This window comes from Ixodes scapularis, unplaced genomic scaffold (genome assembly GCF_016920785.2).
Source record: "Ixodes scapularis isolate PalLabHiFi unplaced genomic scaffold, ASM1692078v2 PGA_scaffold46__3_contigs__length_2488377, whole genome shotgun sequence".
In the NCBI taxonomy this organism is placed as follows: Eukaryota; Metazoa; Arthropoda; class Arachnida; order Ixodida; family Ixodidae; genus Ixodes; species Ixodes scapularis.
The window spans coordinates 1,393,406-1,412,200 of NW_024609875.1; the positions used below are offsets into that span (position 1 = coordinate 1,393,406).

General features: G+C 44.5%; 1 protein-coding gene across 1 annotated transcript in view; it reads right to left on the reverse strand.

Moving 5' to 3' along the window:
- Nucleotides 1–18,592, reverse strand: part of LOC8037455 (chymotrypsinogen 2-like) — a 41,505-nt gene extending 22,913 nt beyond the window's left edge. The window contains exon 1 of the mRNA XM_040215253.1: nt 18,553–18,592. Coding sequence (XP_040071187.1) covers nt 18,553–18,592 — 40 coding nt within the window. The remainder of the gene's footprint in view (nt 1–18,552) is intronic.
- Between the last annotated feature and the right edge of the window lie 203 nt (nt 18,593–18,795).

Sequence of the window (18,795 nt, forward strand, 5' to 3'; positions counted from 1 at the left end):
TACCACATCTGTCTTAATATATCATTTTGTTGTGTTTCACCACAATAATTGTAGGTTATATTAATTCTCGTGAGTTCTAAAATTTGTCTTTTAAATCACTTGGCGTTCACAGCTCTCATGTTAGCTGAGAAAAAATAAATAGCGCGAAAATCCTCGTTTTTCCGAGGTAAAAGCTATGCGCGAAGTCTTCGGCTCAGTGCTATAGAACGGCGCACGTCAGCCTGCTGCCGTGACGTCACTGGAGGAGTGTTCTGGCCTTCTCTTTTATAAGGTTTTGAACTAGAGCGCAGCTCTTGAGGAGGGGTAGGGGAGGTGTACGGAGGGGAGGGTATGCCTTCCTCCTCCTTCGTACCCTCCCTTCCTCCTCTTCTCAATTCCTCCTTCTCTCCCCTGCTTCTCTCCTCTTCACCTTCTTCTCATCTTCCCCTCCTCCTTCTTCTTTTTCCCTCCGCCTCCTCCTTTCCTGCTCCTCTCCTACTGCGGCAGAATTCGTTCACGGGTGACGTGACAGGAAAACGTGGCGTCAGGTTCCCCGCTAAATTTAGCGGGAAAATTCCAAAGCTAACTTTAGCAGGCAAACGTCCCATAATGCAACGCGTGGTTACGCCGGCACCGACACTTACGCCGCTCAACCCGGAAACAAGCACCTTAGAGCTGCGCTCAAAAAGAAAGAAAATGCTTTACAATTTAGCTGGTGAGTCAAGAAATATTAGGAGGCTTATTACGGATTTTCACTCTGCTACGAATAAGCTGCCGCAAAATCACGTAATAAAACACGCAATTTTTTTTTATTTATTTTAGTTTAGATTTTGTGAGGGTATTGTGTGCCTGTGCAATTTGAACGCACTACAAACATATCACAAAAGCACTAAAGAAACGAACACAAACACAAGCGCCATGCAGCACTCAACACATAAGTCAAACTTCCATAGACTGCTCGGAGCCTTATGAAAGCTAAAGGTAATCATTTGGTCCATGACCACCTCAGCATGCATTAAGGTTCTAAGTAACCGAAATCCTTCTCAAGGTTCTGTCCAGAAAAAAAGAAAGTTTCGAAGTGCGTGAACTTCATATCTTTCTAAAACAAAACGTTGCTAGAAATAACCTTATTTCGGCACAGTCGCCAAAACGTATTCCACAAAACGGCGCCTAGGAGGAATGTTATCGCTTTTCTGCGTAGCACCTCTTTGGGTGACGCGAGTCAAGGCTGTTGCTCTCCTTTAAAATCGTTATTTTGCTTTTCTTTAGTAGATGACTATAATCGGTTACAAGTCAAGAAGGTAGGAGAAGCTCCTCCCACAAGCGCCCGTTTCATATCCCTCCGCAGTCGAAGGAAGAGTTACCGGAAACGCTCCCTCTTCCGCTTCAAAGGAGAGATATTGGCCACAGGGTGATGCCAACTTGTCTCCCGTCCTACGTTTTAAGAAAGCGACTTTTGTATTCATCCGAGGGGGAACCGGGCCCCTGAAAGCAGCCTTTGTATCCATCGGAAGGGGAACCTGATCCCCGAAAGTCGTATTCCTTTCCATCGGAGGGGGCGAACACTAATCTCCCTCCTGTGGCTTCAACAATGCTAAGTCAAAGTCGAAAGATAAAGCAAACATATACAGGAAGGCAAGACCCTCCTCGCGCTTTCGCTGCAACGTCACGGAAACCATGGGACGTTATTCGATGCTGAGGTGGCGGAGGGATATGTGATTTCCATTGAGGGCCATTTGTATCTAACTTCTTGACTTGTAACTTATTGTAGTTTAATTGAACCAATAAAGTCACTATAGTCACTAATTGCGAACGGCAGGGCTTGTCTCCCGAATGCCTGACCTTCAGCACGCGCTGCATGCCTTCCGCCGTGCTTTGACTCTGACTGCGCGCTGGAGGTGCGCGAAGTGCTGAAGCGATGTCAAGAGTAGGAGGCTCGAGGCGGGACAACTGAAGCACCTCCCTACCGTTCTCACCTTGTCAGAGACTAATTAAAAGTAAGTGACTTTTAACACAGAGTGAAGGTGTATTATATTCAATAAAAAGACAACAGAAAGTTTGTAGCTTTTCTATTTTCCTAGCTAAAGTAAGTCAACTAAATGTTTGCAACACGAAGTAAACAAAGTGTTTGCATCCTTTCCGATGACACTGTCCACAGGAAGTCAGGAGTTCAAATCAGCGTATAGTTAGCGGAAAATCAACAGCTTTTTTTCCCAGGCACCACAAACATTTCAACACAAAATCAGAAAGTTTCTGTTGACAATTTCAACAGGAAGTGAAATAATAAAAAAAAAACTATTCAGTGCCCACGAGTCAGCACATTTTCAATAAAAATTCCAGAATATTTTTATTGGGGCGCTAATATGGTGCAAACATCAAAATATAGAATGCGCGGCTCTGAGAGATTTCGCTACTTCTCAGCGGAAAAAACAGTTTGTTTTCTTTGCTTTTTGTGTTTAAACTGCTGAGCAACTGTGAATGTCATTATTAAGAGGAAACATATAGGCAGGGACCGTTACGTTCAAAGATCAATAATGCATGAATTGAAGTGTTGAAAAAAGCAAGGTTAAAAATATATTAAACAGTCGTATGAGAAAGTGATGAAGATATACTTTATTATTTTAGTGGGGAAACTGACTCGGTGGTCACGTCACGTGACAAGAGTTTCCCCGCCATATTTACCGGGGAAACTTATTAAGTTGTGTATATATCCGTGACGTTTATTTCCCTACTTTTCTTAGCGGGGAAACTGACTTCATGAATAGGTCACGGGACATCAATTGTTTTACTGCATTTAGCGGGCAAACTGGATTGGTGTAAAGAGCTCGTGACAAGTCACGTGACGTCAACAGTCACATGATTGGTCGGAGTCATTTTGGAGTAGCTCTTGGAGCAGCTGAGAGTTCATGTTGAAGCAGCTAAGATAACTTTTGGAGCACGAGCACACAGTTCATTTTCAACAATACGGCTGCGAAATATTGTATTAAAGTCCATGTATTCTTCTATCAAGAAACAAAATGTCTGCTTCGCTTTTTGTTTAGTTTTGAGAAACCTTTTGTTAGCTTCAGTTGCCCGACAGGACATAGGACGAGCTACTTAGTTGTGCGTAGGAGCACCGAAGCCTGCCACAAGGTGCTGATTGATGAAGAAGAGAAGAACTGCAGTGCATAGTCTTTTTTCGGTAGAAGATCATAGGTAAAGCAAATAGTGAATCCCACTGAAATTTTGTTAAAATAAAACAATTTAAATCACGTAAATTAATGTTTCGTTAAAAAATCAGAAGGGTCTGATAAAATTGCAATTATTAAATCAGGTATAAAACATTTTTTTATTTGTATACTGAACCTCAATAATAGCTTATAAGTATAATTAAAATAACAAGAATCGGCATGTGAATGCTAAATATGCCGTACTTGAGCAATCCCATTGAACTCGCTAAGGTTGCTTCAAAGTGTCGATCCACTCCTCCACCTAACTTAGTTTTAATGTGCGTAGCGTCTAGAGTACCGTCCAATGGCACTATTGCAGTGCGTTACAGTGCCGTCGGACGGTACTTCATTTAAACGTTAAAGTGCCGTCCGAAAGTCTCGTATAAAACGCATTTTCAAAACGAGGTTTTCGAAGCGCTAGCGTAGCTTAGTGGTAAAGATGTCTGCCTTATGCACAAGCGGTCCCGGGTTCAATCCTAAGTGCGGGCTTACTTTTTTTTTCGAACGTTTTAGGAGCGAAGCTCCTTAGGGGCTAGCCATGTCCGTATGTCCGTCCGCCGTCCGGCGTGCGCCTGCTCGTAAGCTCACGAGCAGGAGCTCACGAGGTCTTGCTCGTGAGGTCAGCAACGAGAGCAAGAATAAAAAAGAAAAAAAAGAAAAAAAGAAAAGATAAAGAAGACAAAAAATAGGGGGCTCTGAGATGCCATCCCATCTCTCTTCTTGAAAAAAAAGAAAAAGAAGAAAACCACATATTCTTCTGCTGACATGAATGAAAACGACACCATCAGCACTACCTATGACAAAAAATCAGTATCAAGAAAAAGAAGAAAAAAAAAAAAGAGTAGGGGGTTCTGAGTTGCCATCCCATCTCTCTTCTTACAAAAGGAAAAAGGAGAAAACCACACATTCTCCTACTGACATGAATGAAAACGGCACCATCACCACTACCTATGAGCAAAATCAGTATCATCAGCACCACCCGAGCTTCGCCCCAATCAACATCAATCACCACGTGGAGATGCGGTAATTTTTTTGTTTTCTCGAGGCATCTGGCAATACTTGCGACATTTTTTTTATTACAATTAACACCGAAAAAAAAAAAAGACACGAATGTTACCGTTTTTTGGTATGGGACTTCCTTTCCGGAGGTGCATGGGGGACGGCGGGGCTTTGGTTGCCGGCTGGACGCCGCGAAGCGGCGTGTACGACGGGGCAAGTGGATTAATAGTGTTGTAATTAGCAGCCGCAAACTGTCGCCGCGAAGCGGCGTGAACGCAGGCGGGGGTGTGTTTTAACGAGCTCCGCAGCGATAGAGGCGTCGTTTGACACTCTTTCAGACGGCACTTGTAGGTGCGAGTGGAGTGCCGTCAGATGGCACTGTAGACACAGCCTTTAATATAATCTATTGATTGTGCCTTCGAACAGATATGAAGCCCTATAAAGGTAATCCCAAAATAAAGTGTTCCCATAAAGAAAAATAAACCTAGAGCAGTCCATACCAATATTTTAGGTCGTAGACAATTATTCTAGTTAAATCTAGAATTGAAAGAAATTTAAAATCCTAATATTGCGGGTCATTAAATATACGTAAAGAGACATGGCTTCAATCAGAAATCGTATGTAACATCCCACTTTGAAAGGGTGCTTTCCCCTTAGCACAGCAGTGGTCTGCGGGGAAACATGAGACGACGTTGATTTTGTTGTACCGAACCGAAACTCTTTTTGGTTCAGTTCGGGTTACGGCTCAAATATTTTGGTTCGGTTCAAGTTCAGCCCCGGAGCGAAAAATATAACGTTTCGAACCCCTTTAGACCGGTTCATACGGGTTCCTATAACGGCATAAGGAAAAATGTAAAATTCAACCGACTATTCACACACCACAATTGCCAAGGAGTGGATGACTACGGTCTAAAATAAGCGATCATTTATTGTTTTTTTATTGTTCTCGTTTACCAAACATAAAATAAAGGTATCTAATGCAAGAATGAACGAGTGCCTCTCCAAAACTGTTAAATGCACAGCCTTTTAACACGCGAACGCCTTTGCCGAAGATACGACAAAACTCTGCCGGGAAACATAGGCGTAGATTACGGAGGTGGGCATCGGGGCTCGTCCCCCACCCCCTGGTGAGAACCGGGCCATGATACTTACCGAGACGCTCTTTACGTGCCATGTAAAGAGTGTCTTGTAGTGGGATGTAAAAAAAAATAATGTCCACGTTGTCTTTATTGACAACATACATGAAAAATGGAATAGCGTGCTTCAAAGGGGGGGGGGGGGGGTACTTTCGCGCTTGCGCAGAAAGCACCCCCCCCCCCCCCCCCCGGAGAACATCTCAGCCTGCTCCCCCCCCCCCCTCCCCCCCGGAAAAATGGAAACTCTACGCCGCTGCCGGGAAGTGAACATCCCAATATGGCCTAATTGTCGCGATTGTCTTGCTCATCGCCGTACCCTGCCATTGGGGTTTAGCGCGTTTGCGCTCAGCAACCAACCCGGGAGCGAGCTCCGAAACCAGCGTGCGGACGACAAACAGGCTTGTACATGACATAAAAATTCACGGCCTCCGATTTCGCTCTATTTTGAATATTTCTATAGCTTAGGATTGCGCAATAAACATGTTTACAAAAATCCTATTGCGAAAGGGTATCATCATCATCATCATTTATTTTCCTTGAGGGCCCCAGGGGGCATTATACAAGGGAGTGAACACAATAAAAACATCAACAAAATAGTTAATAAAAAACACGCTGTAACCTATACTTGTAATTCAGAAAGAAGGAGGTTGACGGCTGCAGCAAACTTGTTAGTGTCAGTCATGTTTACAATGAGGTCAGGTAATGAGTTCCAATCGCCAATAGCAGATGGTAAAGTCGACATTTTATAAGAGACAGATGACGAAGTAATCGAGCGCAGTTTACATGAGTGGCCAAAACGAGGGAAAATACGGTAGGGAGGTGATAGTAAAGAATCTTTTAGATGGTTGTTATGGTAAAAGATTTTGTGAAGAAGAGTGAGACGTGACACCCTTCGACGTAAAGAAAGTAAGTCAAGGTTAGCTGATTTGCGTAATCCTGATATGCTAGTGTATGGGGAGTAGTCAGAGTAAATAAAACGAAGACCTCTGTTTTGAACGGATTCAAGGTTGTTAGTTAGATATGATTTCCATGGTGACCATATGGATGAAGCAAATTCAAGTTTAGATCTGACCAAGGTCGTATAAGCTAGTAGTTTTACTGAAGGTGTAGCTAGTCTGAGGTTACGGCGAAGAAATCCGAGAGTACGGTTAGCATCGGCAGTGACAGCATTTATGTGAGTAGTCCATGACAGATCAGAGGTCAGGTGAACGCCTAAGTATTTATATGAGGAACAGGTAGCAACTGGGATAGTAGAAAGGTGATAAGAAAAGGATGAAACATGTGAGCTGCGGGTGAATGATAGAGATTTACATTTATTAAAGTTTAAAGTCATTTGCCATTTGTGGCACCACTGAGTTATAAGTGCGAGGTTATTCTGCAAGATTTGATTATCGTGGTTTGAATTAATAGGTCTATAAATTTCACAGTCGTCGGCGAACAGACGTATTGAAGAGGAGATGTTGAGGTAGAGATCATTAATGTATATTAAAAATAGAAGGGGGCCAAGAACGGTTCCCTGGGGGACGCCGGAGGTTACAGTGCAGGTGGTAGATTTGGTGTTGTTAATAGATGAGTACTGGGTGCGATTTGTGAGGAATTCGGAGATCCATCTGACGACTGAGGGATGGATATTAATATTTCTAAGTTTCAGTAAGAGACGTTGATGAGGAACCCTGTCAAATGCCTTGGAGAAATCAATAAATATGGCGTCAGTTTGCTTATTAGAATCGAAGTTTGAGTAAACATCAGTAAGAAAAGCTGTTAGTTGCGTTTCGCATGAGTATGACTTGCGAAAGCCGTGCTGATGCTCGAAAAGAAGGTTGTGGGAGTCTAGAAAGTTTATTATGTTAGAATAGAGTATATGCTCTAAGAGGTTAGACGACACACTGGTGAGCGAGATGTGGCGATAGTTGTTGATTAGTTGGCGATCACCTGCTTTGTAAACGGGGATGACGTTAGCGATTTTCCAATCGCATGGAATTTCATAAAGTTGAAGAGACTGCGAGAAAATGTCGCAGAGGAAAGTTGAAGAGACGTGTTTAGTATTTATTAATATTTTCGAGTTTATTTGGTCGTCGCCAGAGCTAGAAGACACCTTCAGCTGATCAATGGCCTTTAGTACACCAGAGTGGTCGATCATGATAGGATTCATAGGAGGATGAAGGGGTTGGCACAAGTTGGGCATACTTGACAAGTCTTCATTGGTAAAGATCGAGCTAAAAAATTTGTTAGTTTCAAGAGCACTCTGTTCGTCAGAAATTGGAAGGCCGTACTCGTCAACGAATGGTAATGGAAGAGAGAGTGCTGGGTTAATTACTTTCCAAAACTTTTTGGGTATATTGGTTAAAATGTTGGGGAGGTCATGAGTATAAAATTTGGAGTTGGCATCATGAATCGCGGATTTGTAGGCCCTAGCGCATTCGTGATAGGCGTTCCAAGATGCGTTTGTGTTGTGAGCCTTTGCCCTCGTATAAGCTCTTTTTTTCCTGTTGGAGTGACAACGAACTGTTTTATCGTACCAAGGGTTAGTGTTATCGAATATAATTCGAGTGAGGGGAACGAAACGTTTGATTAGGGATGTTAGTCTCACTTTGAAAAGAATCCAGTTTTCATTGACCGTCCTTTCTGCGAAGTTAACTGAGAATATGTGATAAAATTCTTCGAGGTTGGTGTTGATAGATGCGTAGTCGGCTCTCGCGTAATCGTGAATGAATTTGCAATAACGTGATTTCTTAGGAGTAGTGATGGAGAATGTTAGCTCAATGACGAGATGGTCGCTAATGCTGGGTAAGTATGTGACGTTGCTGAAGAGTGAAAGGTCATTGCTTAAACACAGGTCGAGTACGTTGCTGCAGCGATTGGTAATTCTAGTGGGTTGAGTGATAACATTAGATAGGCTAAATTCTAAACAAAGGTCAATAAACTCTTGAGAAAATGCACAGTTAGAACAAATAGTAGGCCAGTCAATATTTGGGTAATTGAAATCACCAAAAAGGGTAACTAAAGCGTTAGGATATTTACATGCGAGTTCAGAAAGGCATTTATACAGCACAATAACAAAATCTCTTTTACTATCCGGCGGCCTGTAACACACACCCATTATTACGGAAGGCGTTGTGCAAAGATATACCCAAACAACTTCTCGGTCAGTGGTAAGCGGTATTAGCCGAGATGGTATATGGTCTTTTATGGCCAAAAGTACGCCCCCTCCTTTTCTAGTTTTTCTATCAGACCTATACACTCGAAAGTTTAGGTGCGAGGGAAATGGTTCAGCGTTAGATATGTCAGGGCTTAGCCACGTCTCTGTAAGTACAACAAAAGCGGCATTACACGTTTCAATTACTGAAATTATTTCGTCTCTCTTTGGTATTAGGCTTCGAATGTTAGTAAATAGGATAGAATGACTTGAAGATTTGTTAGTGATAACATGGTGCTTTGCCGGTCGACTCCTAGAGGGCGACGAGAAGAAGCGCTGGCGTGGCTATGTGTGTTTTTCTTTAACGGCGCCAAGAGCGGCATCGAATACGTAGCACTTATCATTTATAAAAAGTTTATCATGACGCAGTGTGTAGGGGGTGCCTTTTGGCCTTGCAAAATCAAGAAGGTGACGGCGTGCGAGTCGTACAGAAATTGGGAAGTCTTCGCTGATGGCTACGCGAGTTCCTTTAAGCTTGTGGGTTGATGAAAGAACGCTATCTTTATCTTTAAACGAAGAAAACTTTACTATTATTGGGCGACATTTCTGAGGCTCGAATGCTCCTAGGCGATGCGCCCTTTCAATCCTAGATGATTCAACTTGCACGTTTAGTTTTTCGGAGCACAAGCTAGTGACCAAGCACTCTGACTGAGCCCACGTTTAGACCAAGCACTCTGACTGAGCCCATGTCGTGATTGTTGCAAGGCGTGTCAAATATCTTTGTCCGTTATATTGTAAAACGTATTTGGTAAACTACATATTATGATATGAATAACCACGAGCCCATGTCGTGATTTTATGCACAGAAATTAATTGCTCAGTTTAAGAGCACCACTACGATTTGGCTTTCATACTGCGATGCCAAGTTTTTCCAATGACGGGTATTTTAGGTGAGATACCAGACTTTGCGAGAACCTTTCGATTCTGGTGTATTTGGTAATAGACGACATTCCATGTTCAGTCGTATAAACGCAACTATCTGTACGTAAATCAAGATTCTTTTAGTCTTTCGTCGAAGTTAAACAACGCAATTTCTTATTTTTGTAACCTGAAACTTAAAGCGGATTGTACTAACGATGAAAAACTATACTCCTTTCACCCCTAAGATGAGACTGGGGTTTCTACGTCCTCGTTGGACCAGTCATACGACCGTGTTCCGCCACGACTTAAGGAAGTCTTGCCTGCATAAGATAGAAGACAACTTTAGTTTGCAGGTTTTGAAGCTAAAGGAAGGAAGCTTTCCAGCTACTCTTCCTGGGGGGGTGGCAGAGGGCCTGAAAAAGAAACTTCAGGAAGGATGTGGTGTTGTAGGAGAGAAGCTAAGGCGTAGGCCAGTTGTAATACCTTATGTTCATAAGTTGAGCCACAATATAAAGAAAGTGGGGCAAACACTTGGGGTTCCCGTACTACTCTCAGCTCCTCAAAAACTTGGCAGATTGTGTGGAAAAGTGGGACGGGGGAGACACGCGTCGGTGTCTGTCAGAAGAAACATAAGACCAGGTATGTGGAGTGTAGCGAGGGTGTGGTTTACAAGATTCGTTTATGTATAAATGATAGGCTCAGGGAGCATGCACTGTCAGTTCGAACGTCACCCTCGGGAAATCTGGATGTGCACTTTGACAATTGTGGGTGTGTCCTGAAGTTTGACAACACCATTACCTTGGCCCGAAACCGAAACAAAAGGACAAGGGAGATATCTGAAGCTTTTTTCATATCCGAGTGTGTTGAAAGAACGTGCGTAAGCTCTACATATATAGCCCTGTTTGGCTTCGAGGTGGCATTTTGAAAATCTTTCGTAAAGTAGATAGCGGACAGACGAACACTGAATTAGTGATGTCGCATTTCTGTAGTACATGTCGCGATTTCACGGTGTGTATAGATGCGTGTTTTCTGAGAATAAGCTTCAGTTGCAAGTAGCTCTGTGTTCTTCGTTTCTTTTACTTGTCCGTTGTTTTTAGCGCTTTTACCCTCACAAACATGGATCACCAACTAGCTCAAGTGCATACCCTTCTACAGTTTATTTCTTTTCACTGTTCTCCGTGTTATCAACCAGACATCTACTTCATCAATGCCATCGCAATCACGGAGGTAAAGGCACGACACTGCGTCTGCGCCATCAGGACGGGATGCTACCTTGGGGAGGTATTGACAAGCTAGACTCATCCAAGAAAGCCTTAACGTATGGTGCTACTCTGTTTACAAAGAAGAGAGGGTGGCTGAGTGGAAGTTCAAAGAATGTGTACGCCAGGCTAGTCATAACACGGAATTTCTATGGCGACTACTACTTCTGTCGTTACCGAAGCCGTCGAGGAGAGCAAAGACGGGAGTATGTGATGTGATAATTGTGGGTGACACCGACGATAGAGCGCAACAGGATGAGAGGGATTGATGCATTTTGGATGGGGGTGACACCCTCCCTCGGAGGAGGGCTCCCCCAAAAGGTCCTAACGTGGGAATGGTTGTATCCTTTTGCTTGGAAGAACGCCTAACGTTGGTTTTGGCAGATAAGGGGGGGGGGGGGGAGGGGGGTTCGTCCTCTCACTCGAAGGGAATTTTTCGGTTAGGGGAAACCAGGCTTTGGAGAAGAATTTTAAGGAGGTGAAGAAGGTTTCACTTACAAAGATTAGAGACGGGGCTATTGAAATGATTCAAAACCTGGGTCTTGATAGATTGAAAGCTTCGGTCATGCGAGCCAAAGGTCTTCACCTAAATATCGTTTTCTCAGTTAAAATAGACAGGGAGGCTATTCACTTTAGGGCGAGAGTCACGCAGAACGGGTCGTGGCAATCACAGGTGTCGTCGTACCTTCAACGACACCTGTCGCTGCTTCATTTACGTGATCCTTTTAGGGTCTGTAATTCTGAGAGTGTGGTGGAATTCCTTAAGGATTCAAATCCCGGCACTTGTGAAGCGGTTTCTTTCGACGTCGAAGACGTTTTTTTTTATTCTATCCCACATGAGTCACTTTTTGAGGCGGTTAATGGTTTTTTTAATAGTTTTATTAGCCCGAAAACATTCAAATACATTAATTACTGCCTCACGAAAGCACTTGCGTGCTTGTGTGTGAGAACAGGCAGTCCATGAAAGAAAAAGCTATAGAAACGTTTGCTGTTTTAAAGTTTCAAATTGTGTGTGGCGTGTATGAGTAGGGGTTTCTAGAATTGTTACGCTTCTATCTGAGTTCTACCTATGCTGTTTATGAAGGAGTAAAGCTCATACAGAAGGAAGTTGTGTGCATAAGGAGGAGCGTGGCGCCCGTGCTGGGTGACTTGTTTTTAGAAAAGTGTCACAGAGATAGTGAAAGCCGGTTGGATTAATAAGTTATTCGTGTTTTTAGGTATCTGGACGATTACCTGGTGTTCATTCGTTCAAAGAAAGTTCTGAAAGAGAAGGCTTCATTTCTAAAACGTTAGGAGTGTTTAGGGACAGTGCATCAGGGCTCAGTTTCACCAGTGGAAATCCCGCAGATGATAGCTTACAGTTTTTAGATATTAAGATTTTATTTCAGAATTCAGATGTCTGTGAATTCTTCGCCCTAGGGCTAAGAGGGCGTTACCATTTGATTCTAGTCACCCAAAAGTAATTAAGAGGGGCATTGCCTCTAGATGCCTGAAGGCTGCCTTAAAGAAGTCTTCCCCACATAAGGTAGAAGACAGCTTTAGTTTGCAGGTAGTGAAGCTAGAGGAAGGAGGCTTTGCACCTACGCTTCTTGTGGGGGTGGCAGAGGACCTGATAAAAAAAACTTCGGGGAGGATGTGGCGTTGTAGGAGAGAAGCCAAGGCGTAGGCCAGTTGTAATACCTTATGCTCTTTAGTTGAGCCACAATATAAAGAAAGTGGGGCAAAAGCATGGGGTTTCCTTATTACTCTCAGCTCCTTAAAAACTGGGCAGATTGTGTGGAAAAGTAGGACGAGGGAGACACGCGTCGGTGTCTGTCAGAAGAATCATAAGACCAGGTATGTAGAGTGTAGCGAGGGCGTGGTTTACGAGATTCATTTATCATGTGGCAAAGTATACATAGGCCAATCGGGACGTTGCATAAATGATAGGCTCAGGGAGCATGCACTGTCAGTTCGATCGTCACCCTCGGGAAATCTGGCTGCGCACTGTGACTGATGTGGGTGTGTCCCGAAGCTGGACAACACCATTATCTTGGCCCGAAACCTAAGCAAAATGATAAGGGAGATATCTGAAGTTTTTTTTCATATCCGAGTGCGTTGAAGGAACGTGTGTCAGCGTGTTCCCTCAACTGTTTGGCTTTGAGGTGGCGCTTTTAAAATCTTTCGTAAAGTAGATAGCGGACAGACGAACACTGAATGGGTGATGTCGCATTCCTGTAGTACATGTCGCGATTTCACGGTGTATATATATATGCGTGTTTTCTGAGAATAAACTTCAGTTGCAAGTAGCGCTCTGTGTTGTTTTTTCTCGCTTGTCCGTTGTTTTTAGCGCTTTTACCCTCGCAAACCGCCTACTATTGGGCCCGGACTTTCCCGCGGCCCGCTATCTATTTCCGACAGCCGGGCGGGCCCGGCCCGAAGCTAATTTTCACGGGCCAGCCGTGCCTTATTTTAGCCCAGTATCAATAGCTCACAAATTGCGCGGCATGGTAGCTGGCTTGCAACTGCTACACATAAGTTGATTACGATACCCAGTAGTAAATACTGTAATCATTTTTTGCTGCTATCATTACTGGACCAATCTGCAGGCCTAGGCAGCTTGTTAAGAAAAATCACCCGATCTTCCTTTTCTGCGACGAAACACGCGCGGAAAGGACGGAAAAACAAAAATGGCAAGCAGAAGTAAACAAAACCGCGTGTCACAGTTGGAAAGGAAGGGAAATATCGCAACAGGTGTGGACAAAAGACGGGCAAAGTTCTGAATTGCCACTCTCGCTGCGCACAAGCGTAAAAAAAAACAAGAAAACAAAAAAAAACACCAATGTTGTCGTGTTTAGCGGTGGTCTGCGAGAAATTGTTCAGGAAAGTACCCCTCAGGGGAACCTCTTCCGCCCTATTGGTATGCAAGCCTTCGTGCGTAAAGATGGTTTACGCCGGTGAGGCTACGCATTGTATAGGCGCGTGCATGTGCGTGTTTGTGGTGAGAGGCGATTGTATGATAACGGCGCCGTCGGAGACGAAAAGGAACGCCGCGCCGCTAATCCTCTGGAAGAGCGTTCGCTGCACACAGCGAACCATACCAAAACATACAACCACAGACACATACTTCAGCATCTGTTTATCCCCCATTGTGGTTCATCTTTCAACCCCCAAACACGGTTCCGAAAAACAAGCCGATAAAAAGGATGGCCCGTTTCGCTTGCTTTGGCCCCTTTTGTAAACTGAATGCAAGGCGCATACCCGGCTCGGGCCCTTCATGAATGTAGCCGTAAAGCACGAGCCCGGCCCGTGGTCCGCGGTCTGGCCCGTACCAGTGCAGATATCTACCTGGAACGCTGACGGCTCGCCCTAGCCGCCTCGGTGGCTCCGAGGCGAGAGCACTGGCCTACGGATCTTCATGTGGCGGGTTGGAATCCCGGCCGAGGTGGCCGCAATCTGACGAAGGCTTATTGCGGAGGAGGCGCCGTGTAACCGAGCTTTCGGTTGCTCGTCAAAAGATCCCCAGGTGGTCCAAATAAATCCTCAGTCCCCCGCTGGAGCGTGCCAGATGCCCGTCGTTGGTTTGGCACATAAAACCCCCAAATTTGATTTTGACGGCTCGCCCTTCTGTTACGACTGGGCAGACAGCGCCGCCTCGCGGCGAGCGACGAAGTTAGCGCAATTACACTCTTCTGCTGGGGAGTGACTCGAATGGGACGGGCCGGAGAAGCCTTCGCGCGCGGGCTTCGGGATCTCGGAGGCTATGTCTTTCCGCTTCGGTTTCAAGGAACGCTCACTCGATGGCGCGGCGTGTCCGTGAGTGTGCCGTTAACACGGAGCGTCAAGGTCAACGCGCTAAGGGGAGCGCCGGCGCTGACCGGTAACGAAAAGTATGCAGCAGACAAAACAAGGGAGTGGACGAGCGGTTCGCCTGCGTTCGTATTCACAACTCATAAGAGTGTTTAGGTGTACATATAGCTCTATATTTCTCTCCACCAGGGAATATTTGAAATCAGCGTAGTTTCGTTAGTCGTAACGGCTACTGTGTAGCTTTATTCACATGATAAAAGCGTAATATATTTAGTTGCTGTTTTTTTAATGCGAAAGCATGAACTGGGTCTCATAAAGCGAAAGAGCCAAACGGCTCTTTTAGACCGCTTCGATCCCATTGGCTAGCGCGCGTCCACAGCCAACGGCAGCTTTTAAATCGCAGCGATTCCATTGGCTAGCCCGCGCCGACCAGGCACCCATTTGCCAGACACGCAGCGCCATGGGGTGGCCGGTCGTTGAAACTGAAAAAAACTGACGCTGGGCGTTAGTTTCAACGACCGGCCACCTCTTGACGCTGTGTGTCCGTCAGCCCCAGTCAGCGTTTTATTGCTGAGCCATGTTTAAGTTTGTAAAAATTGAGGCCCAGTTCTATGTTGTACACCATGATATGCCATTACAAGCTATCAATTCTTGCAAAAAGAACAATTTTATCTATTTCAGAGCTACAACACCCTGTTACTGCTTTCTTTTGATTATTCATGCATTTTTTTTTTACTAATCCCCCTTCCCCCCCCCCCCCCCCCCCCCCCCCAAGTACCTTCTTCGTTCAACAACTCCATGCTTCGTTCTTGTCTGTTTTGATTGTTTGATTAGGCATACATTAGTATCTTTTTGGTGTTTTGTCAAGCTGATTCACTCTGTGTGCTTCATAGCATTGTCTATATGCGTCATTACGTCCCTATAATAGCAGACTGCAACGTCAACACGTATTATACATGTGTATTAGGCAATGTTAGCGCAGTGCTCGACGCCATGATATTTAAAGAAAAACGATCTAACTGACACATACTTTTGTACATCCGATTGTAAAACGTTCCAAACTTTTTATTCTGTGACAACACTAAACAATATTAGCTTTTAAAACCGAGCGCAAAGAGGAAACACTTTTGCGTTTTCCTATAGGAATGCATTTTTGGAAGTTAAATGGTAAACTCGTTGTTGTCCGCTTCAAAACCCAGGAGCACAATAGCGCCACCTGAGTCTCTAGCGTGTATTGTAATAACATTATAACGCCTACGTGCGCACAGCTGGATCAGGTGATTAGACGGAAACGGCTGATTGGTCCGGCGGGCAAGTAGCTAACACCGTAGCCTTACCTTAAAGGTGAACGTAGTGTACAGGGTGTTTTAATGCGTAAGTATTAGAAGGCACGTCTAGACGAAAACCGAGCGGTGTCTTTTTTTTTCAGCGCCGGAGAGAGAGGGAGAGGGGAGAGGGTGACGCGGGCGCCGCTCCGTAGTCCTGACGCCAGCACGCATCACCCTTTCCCTCTCTCCCGACTCCGGGAAACTGACAGACACCGCCAGGTTTTCGCCAAAACGAGCCCTTTCATTTCGTCAAAGGGACGCACACCGCTGGCGCTGAGACACAGAAGAGGAGGCGCAGCGCAACACCTTCTAGATAACAAAGCCGTAGTACTGAAATAGATGGTGTCATCAGAGAAGGCCAACGCGGGACACAGAATGGAAACGAGGCCTGCGCCAGCGCTCGACTTCGAGTTACGTTTAAGCCTAGCGTAGCCGCAATGATGGTTTCCAATATCTGCCCAGCGTGGCCTTCTCTAATGACGCCATCTGATTGAGCACTACGTCCTTGTTATGTAAGAGGTCTTGCGGCGCTGCAGGTTGGAATTGCCGCTCTACCGTCGCCGGATGATTTTCGCTTTTGGTTTTCGTAGGAGCGGTACGTGGGCCGTGATGTGTGTGTTGGTAAAACCATTGATGCGATTTCGTCGGCGAGTGATATGAATGGGGTTCCTTCCAAGAGTGGTAGGAATGTGGCACTTTCCACGAATGATATGGATGACCGCATCCAAATGAATTGACGTACTCTGACAAGCAGATAACAGCACAAAAGTCAGAAAAATTGCAGGGTCATTCAGTGGTGGATTTTTAGAGAATCTGTTAGCACTGATCATGGGAAACGTCATGCACATCCCTATATAGGAAATAATAACAATGACTCCTAACGAGGCCAAAGAAAGAGGCAGCAAGAACTAGAGGAAGCAAAAGAGAAAGGCAAAAGAGAAAAGCGAAGGGTTCAGCGTTAGCGTTTCCCAAAGGGCGACGTGTGTAGAGTTTCAAAGGGTCACGCTAAAGAATTCACTAAGAATCCGTGCAACAATGGATCTTCCTGTAGCTTTTTTAAAGCTTTATACAATTGTTTAAAAAAGCCGTGGAAGCTTCACTTATGCCTTGTATGCAGGAGAGTTATGCGGCAAGGGGGACATAGTATATTGGACTCCCATAGCAATCAGTCGGCTAATTAAGTACAATTTGTTCGTTAACTTTTCATTTAGTAAAAATCGACACATGGCTCCAAGAAGTAACTTGCTGAGCTTCATCGCAAATCACTAAATGAATCATCTTTAGAAATACTCTGTGCGCGTTTGAACCGAAGTACTGCCCTAAAAATACAACTCGTGCAGCAGGTATAAGGCCGGGCTCTGAGATAAGAGTCTGAAAAATCGCACGGGCGCCTTCTCACCAGTTGCCTTGCTTCTGCTACACGAGGTGTCAGTTTAGCGCCCTACTGCGCTTCTCACGCGCTCAAATTCCTTCTAGTATTGAGTGATTTTGGAGTTTTCGATAACGCTCAGCAAGTTTCCAACTACTATACGTTTATTTCCACTAATTAAAAAGTTAATTAACAAATTTTATCTAACTAGCTAAGGGATTGTTACGATAAGCCTCCTCTCTTATGTCCCCTTGGCCGTGTAACTCACCTGCGCAAACCGCATGAGTGTAGCTTTCACGTTGTATTTTTTTAACAAATCACTGAAGTTTAAAAAAAGAACTGTACATAGTTACTCGATACACGGCGGAAATTGTGCCCATTGCCAAAACAACGTGGAAGATATATTCTCAATTTAGCGGTGCAAACCGGTTTCAACCGTTAGTTTTGCTCCCTGGAGCTGAACCGGAACTGAACTGAAAGCCGCAAACCAGAACAGTAACAGAACCCATAAGAGTTTCGGTTCGACACTCTGGCAGGCAATACAATTGGCAGGTGCACAATATGCTTTCGGACAACAGTGAATATTAAATGTGCTAGCACAGCCACCGTTCGTGGTGTATGTGTTACTAAATTCGTTCTAATACACTTTTTAGCATGAAGAGGTCACCCTAGGTGCAATGTAATGCTGCGATTACAGTTTTGACGGCGTTTCCAAATACAGGTTAAACAAATTTAACCACATACTGAATGCCATGTGACTTCGAGATATTCATGAATCAGTTTTCGCGTTTTGGTGAAATTATCTTAGAACTGGACACAAAAACTCGAGTTCCTGAAGGGCTCGTAGAAAAGTATAGGCTCCTTGCACTGACGTCACATCGCACACATTTGAACACCAAGTAAAAGGAGGAGAGGGAAGCTGCTTGTGTAAGATTTTTGAGTGACACGTTAATCTTCTATAAACTTCTGGGAGGAGAATAGCGACGCCTGTGCAAATCCGGGAGGCACAAAGGAGGATCTTGATAAGAGGAGATCTCCTTCTTCCCCTCTTCTCTGGAGGGCAACGGAAATGACGTCCTGTGCAAGCCACGTATAGTGCGCCGACTCTTGCTTAATTGCCTGTTAAGTAATGTTATTTTAAGTCTTCGACTTCCGGGCGAAAAAAAAAAACATTTTTAAACTTTCGCAATTGGTTCTATAGATTCCTAAAGTGTAATAGTAAAATCATAGCAACAAATCTGCAAACTATAATGATTGAACTTTGCGACTTTTAACACTCACGACCTTTTTTGCCATTACTTGAATCTTGATTTCCTTCATTGGACCAGTCTGTTACAGATGCTGCAAAATTTGAAGTCATGCATTTTTATTCTCTCGTCGGGCGGCTGTGTTTCTCCAGACGATTGCAAAGTTTGTGTGTAACGTACCATTCAGTAGAAGCAACATGGAGAGTACAGAAGCACCCATGATGAATCAGGAAGTGCGTTAATCTGACTGCAATTGAAAAGAAAAAGACGAGCTGATTTTGGATATCTCTAAACAAAGGTCGCTGCATTTTAAATTCCTAACGATGGGGGGGGGGACGCGATTATTTAAGTACTCGGTAATATTTACTTATTCCAAATTACCCCGCAGCGCCAGACACGTTATTGCCGGGTAAAGGGTGAATA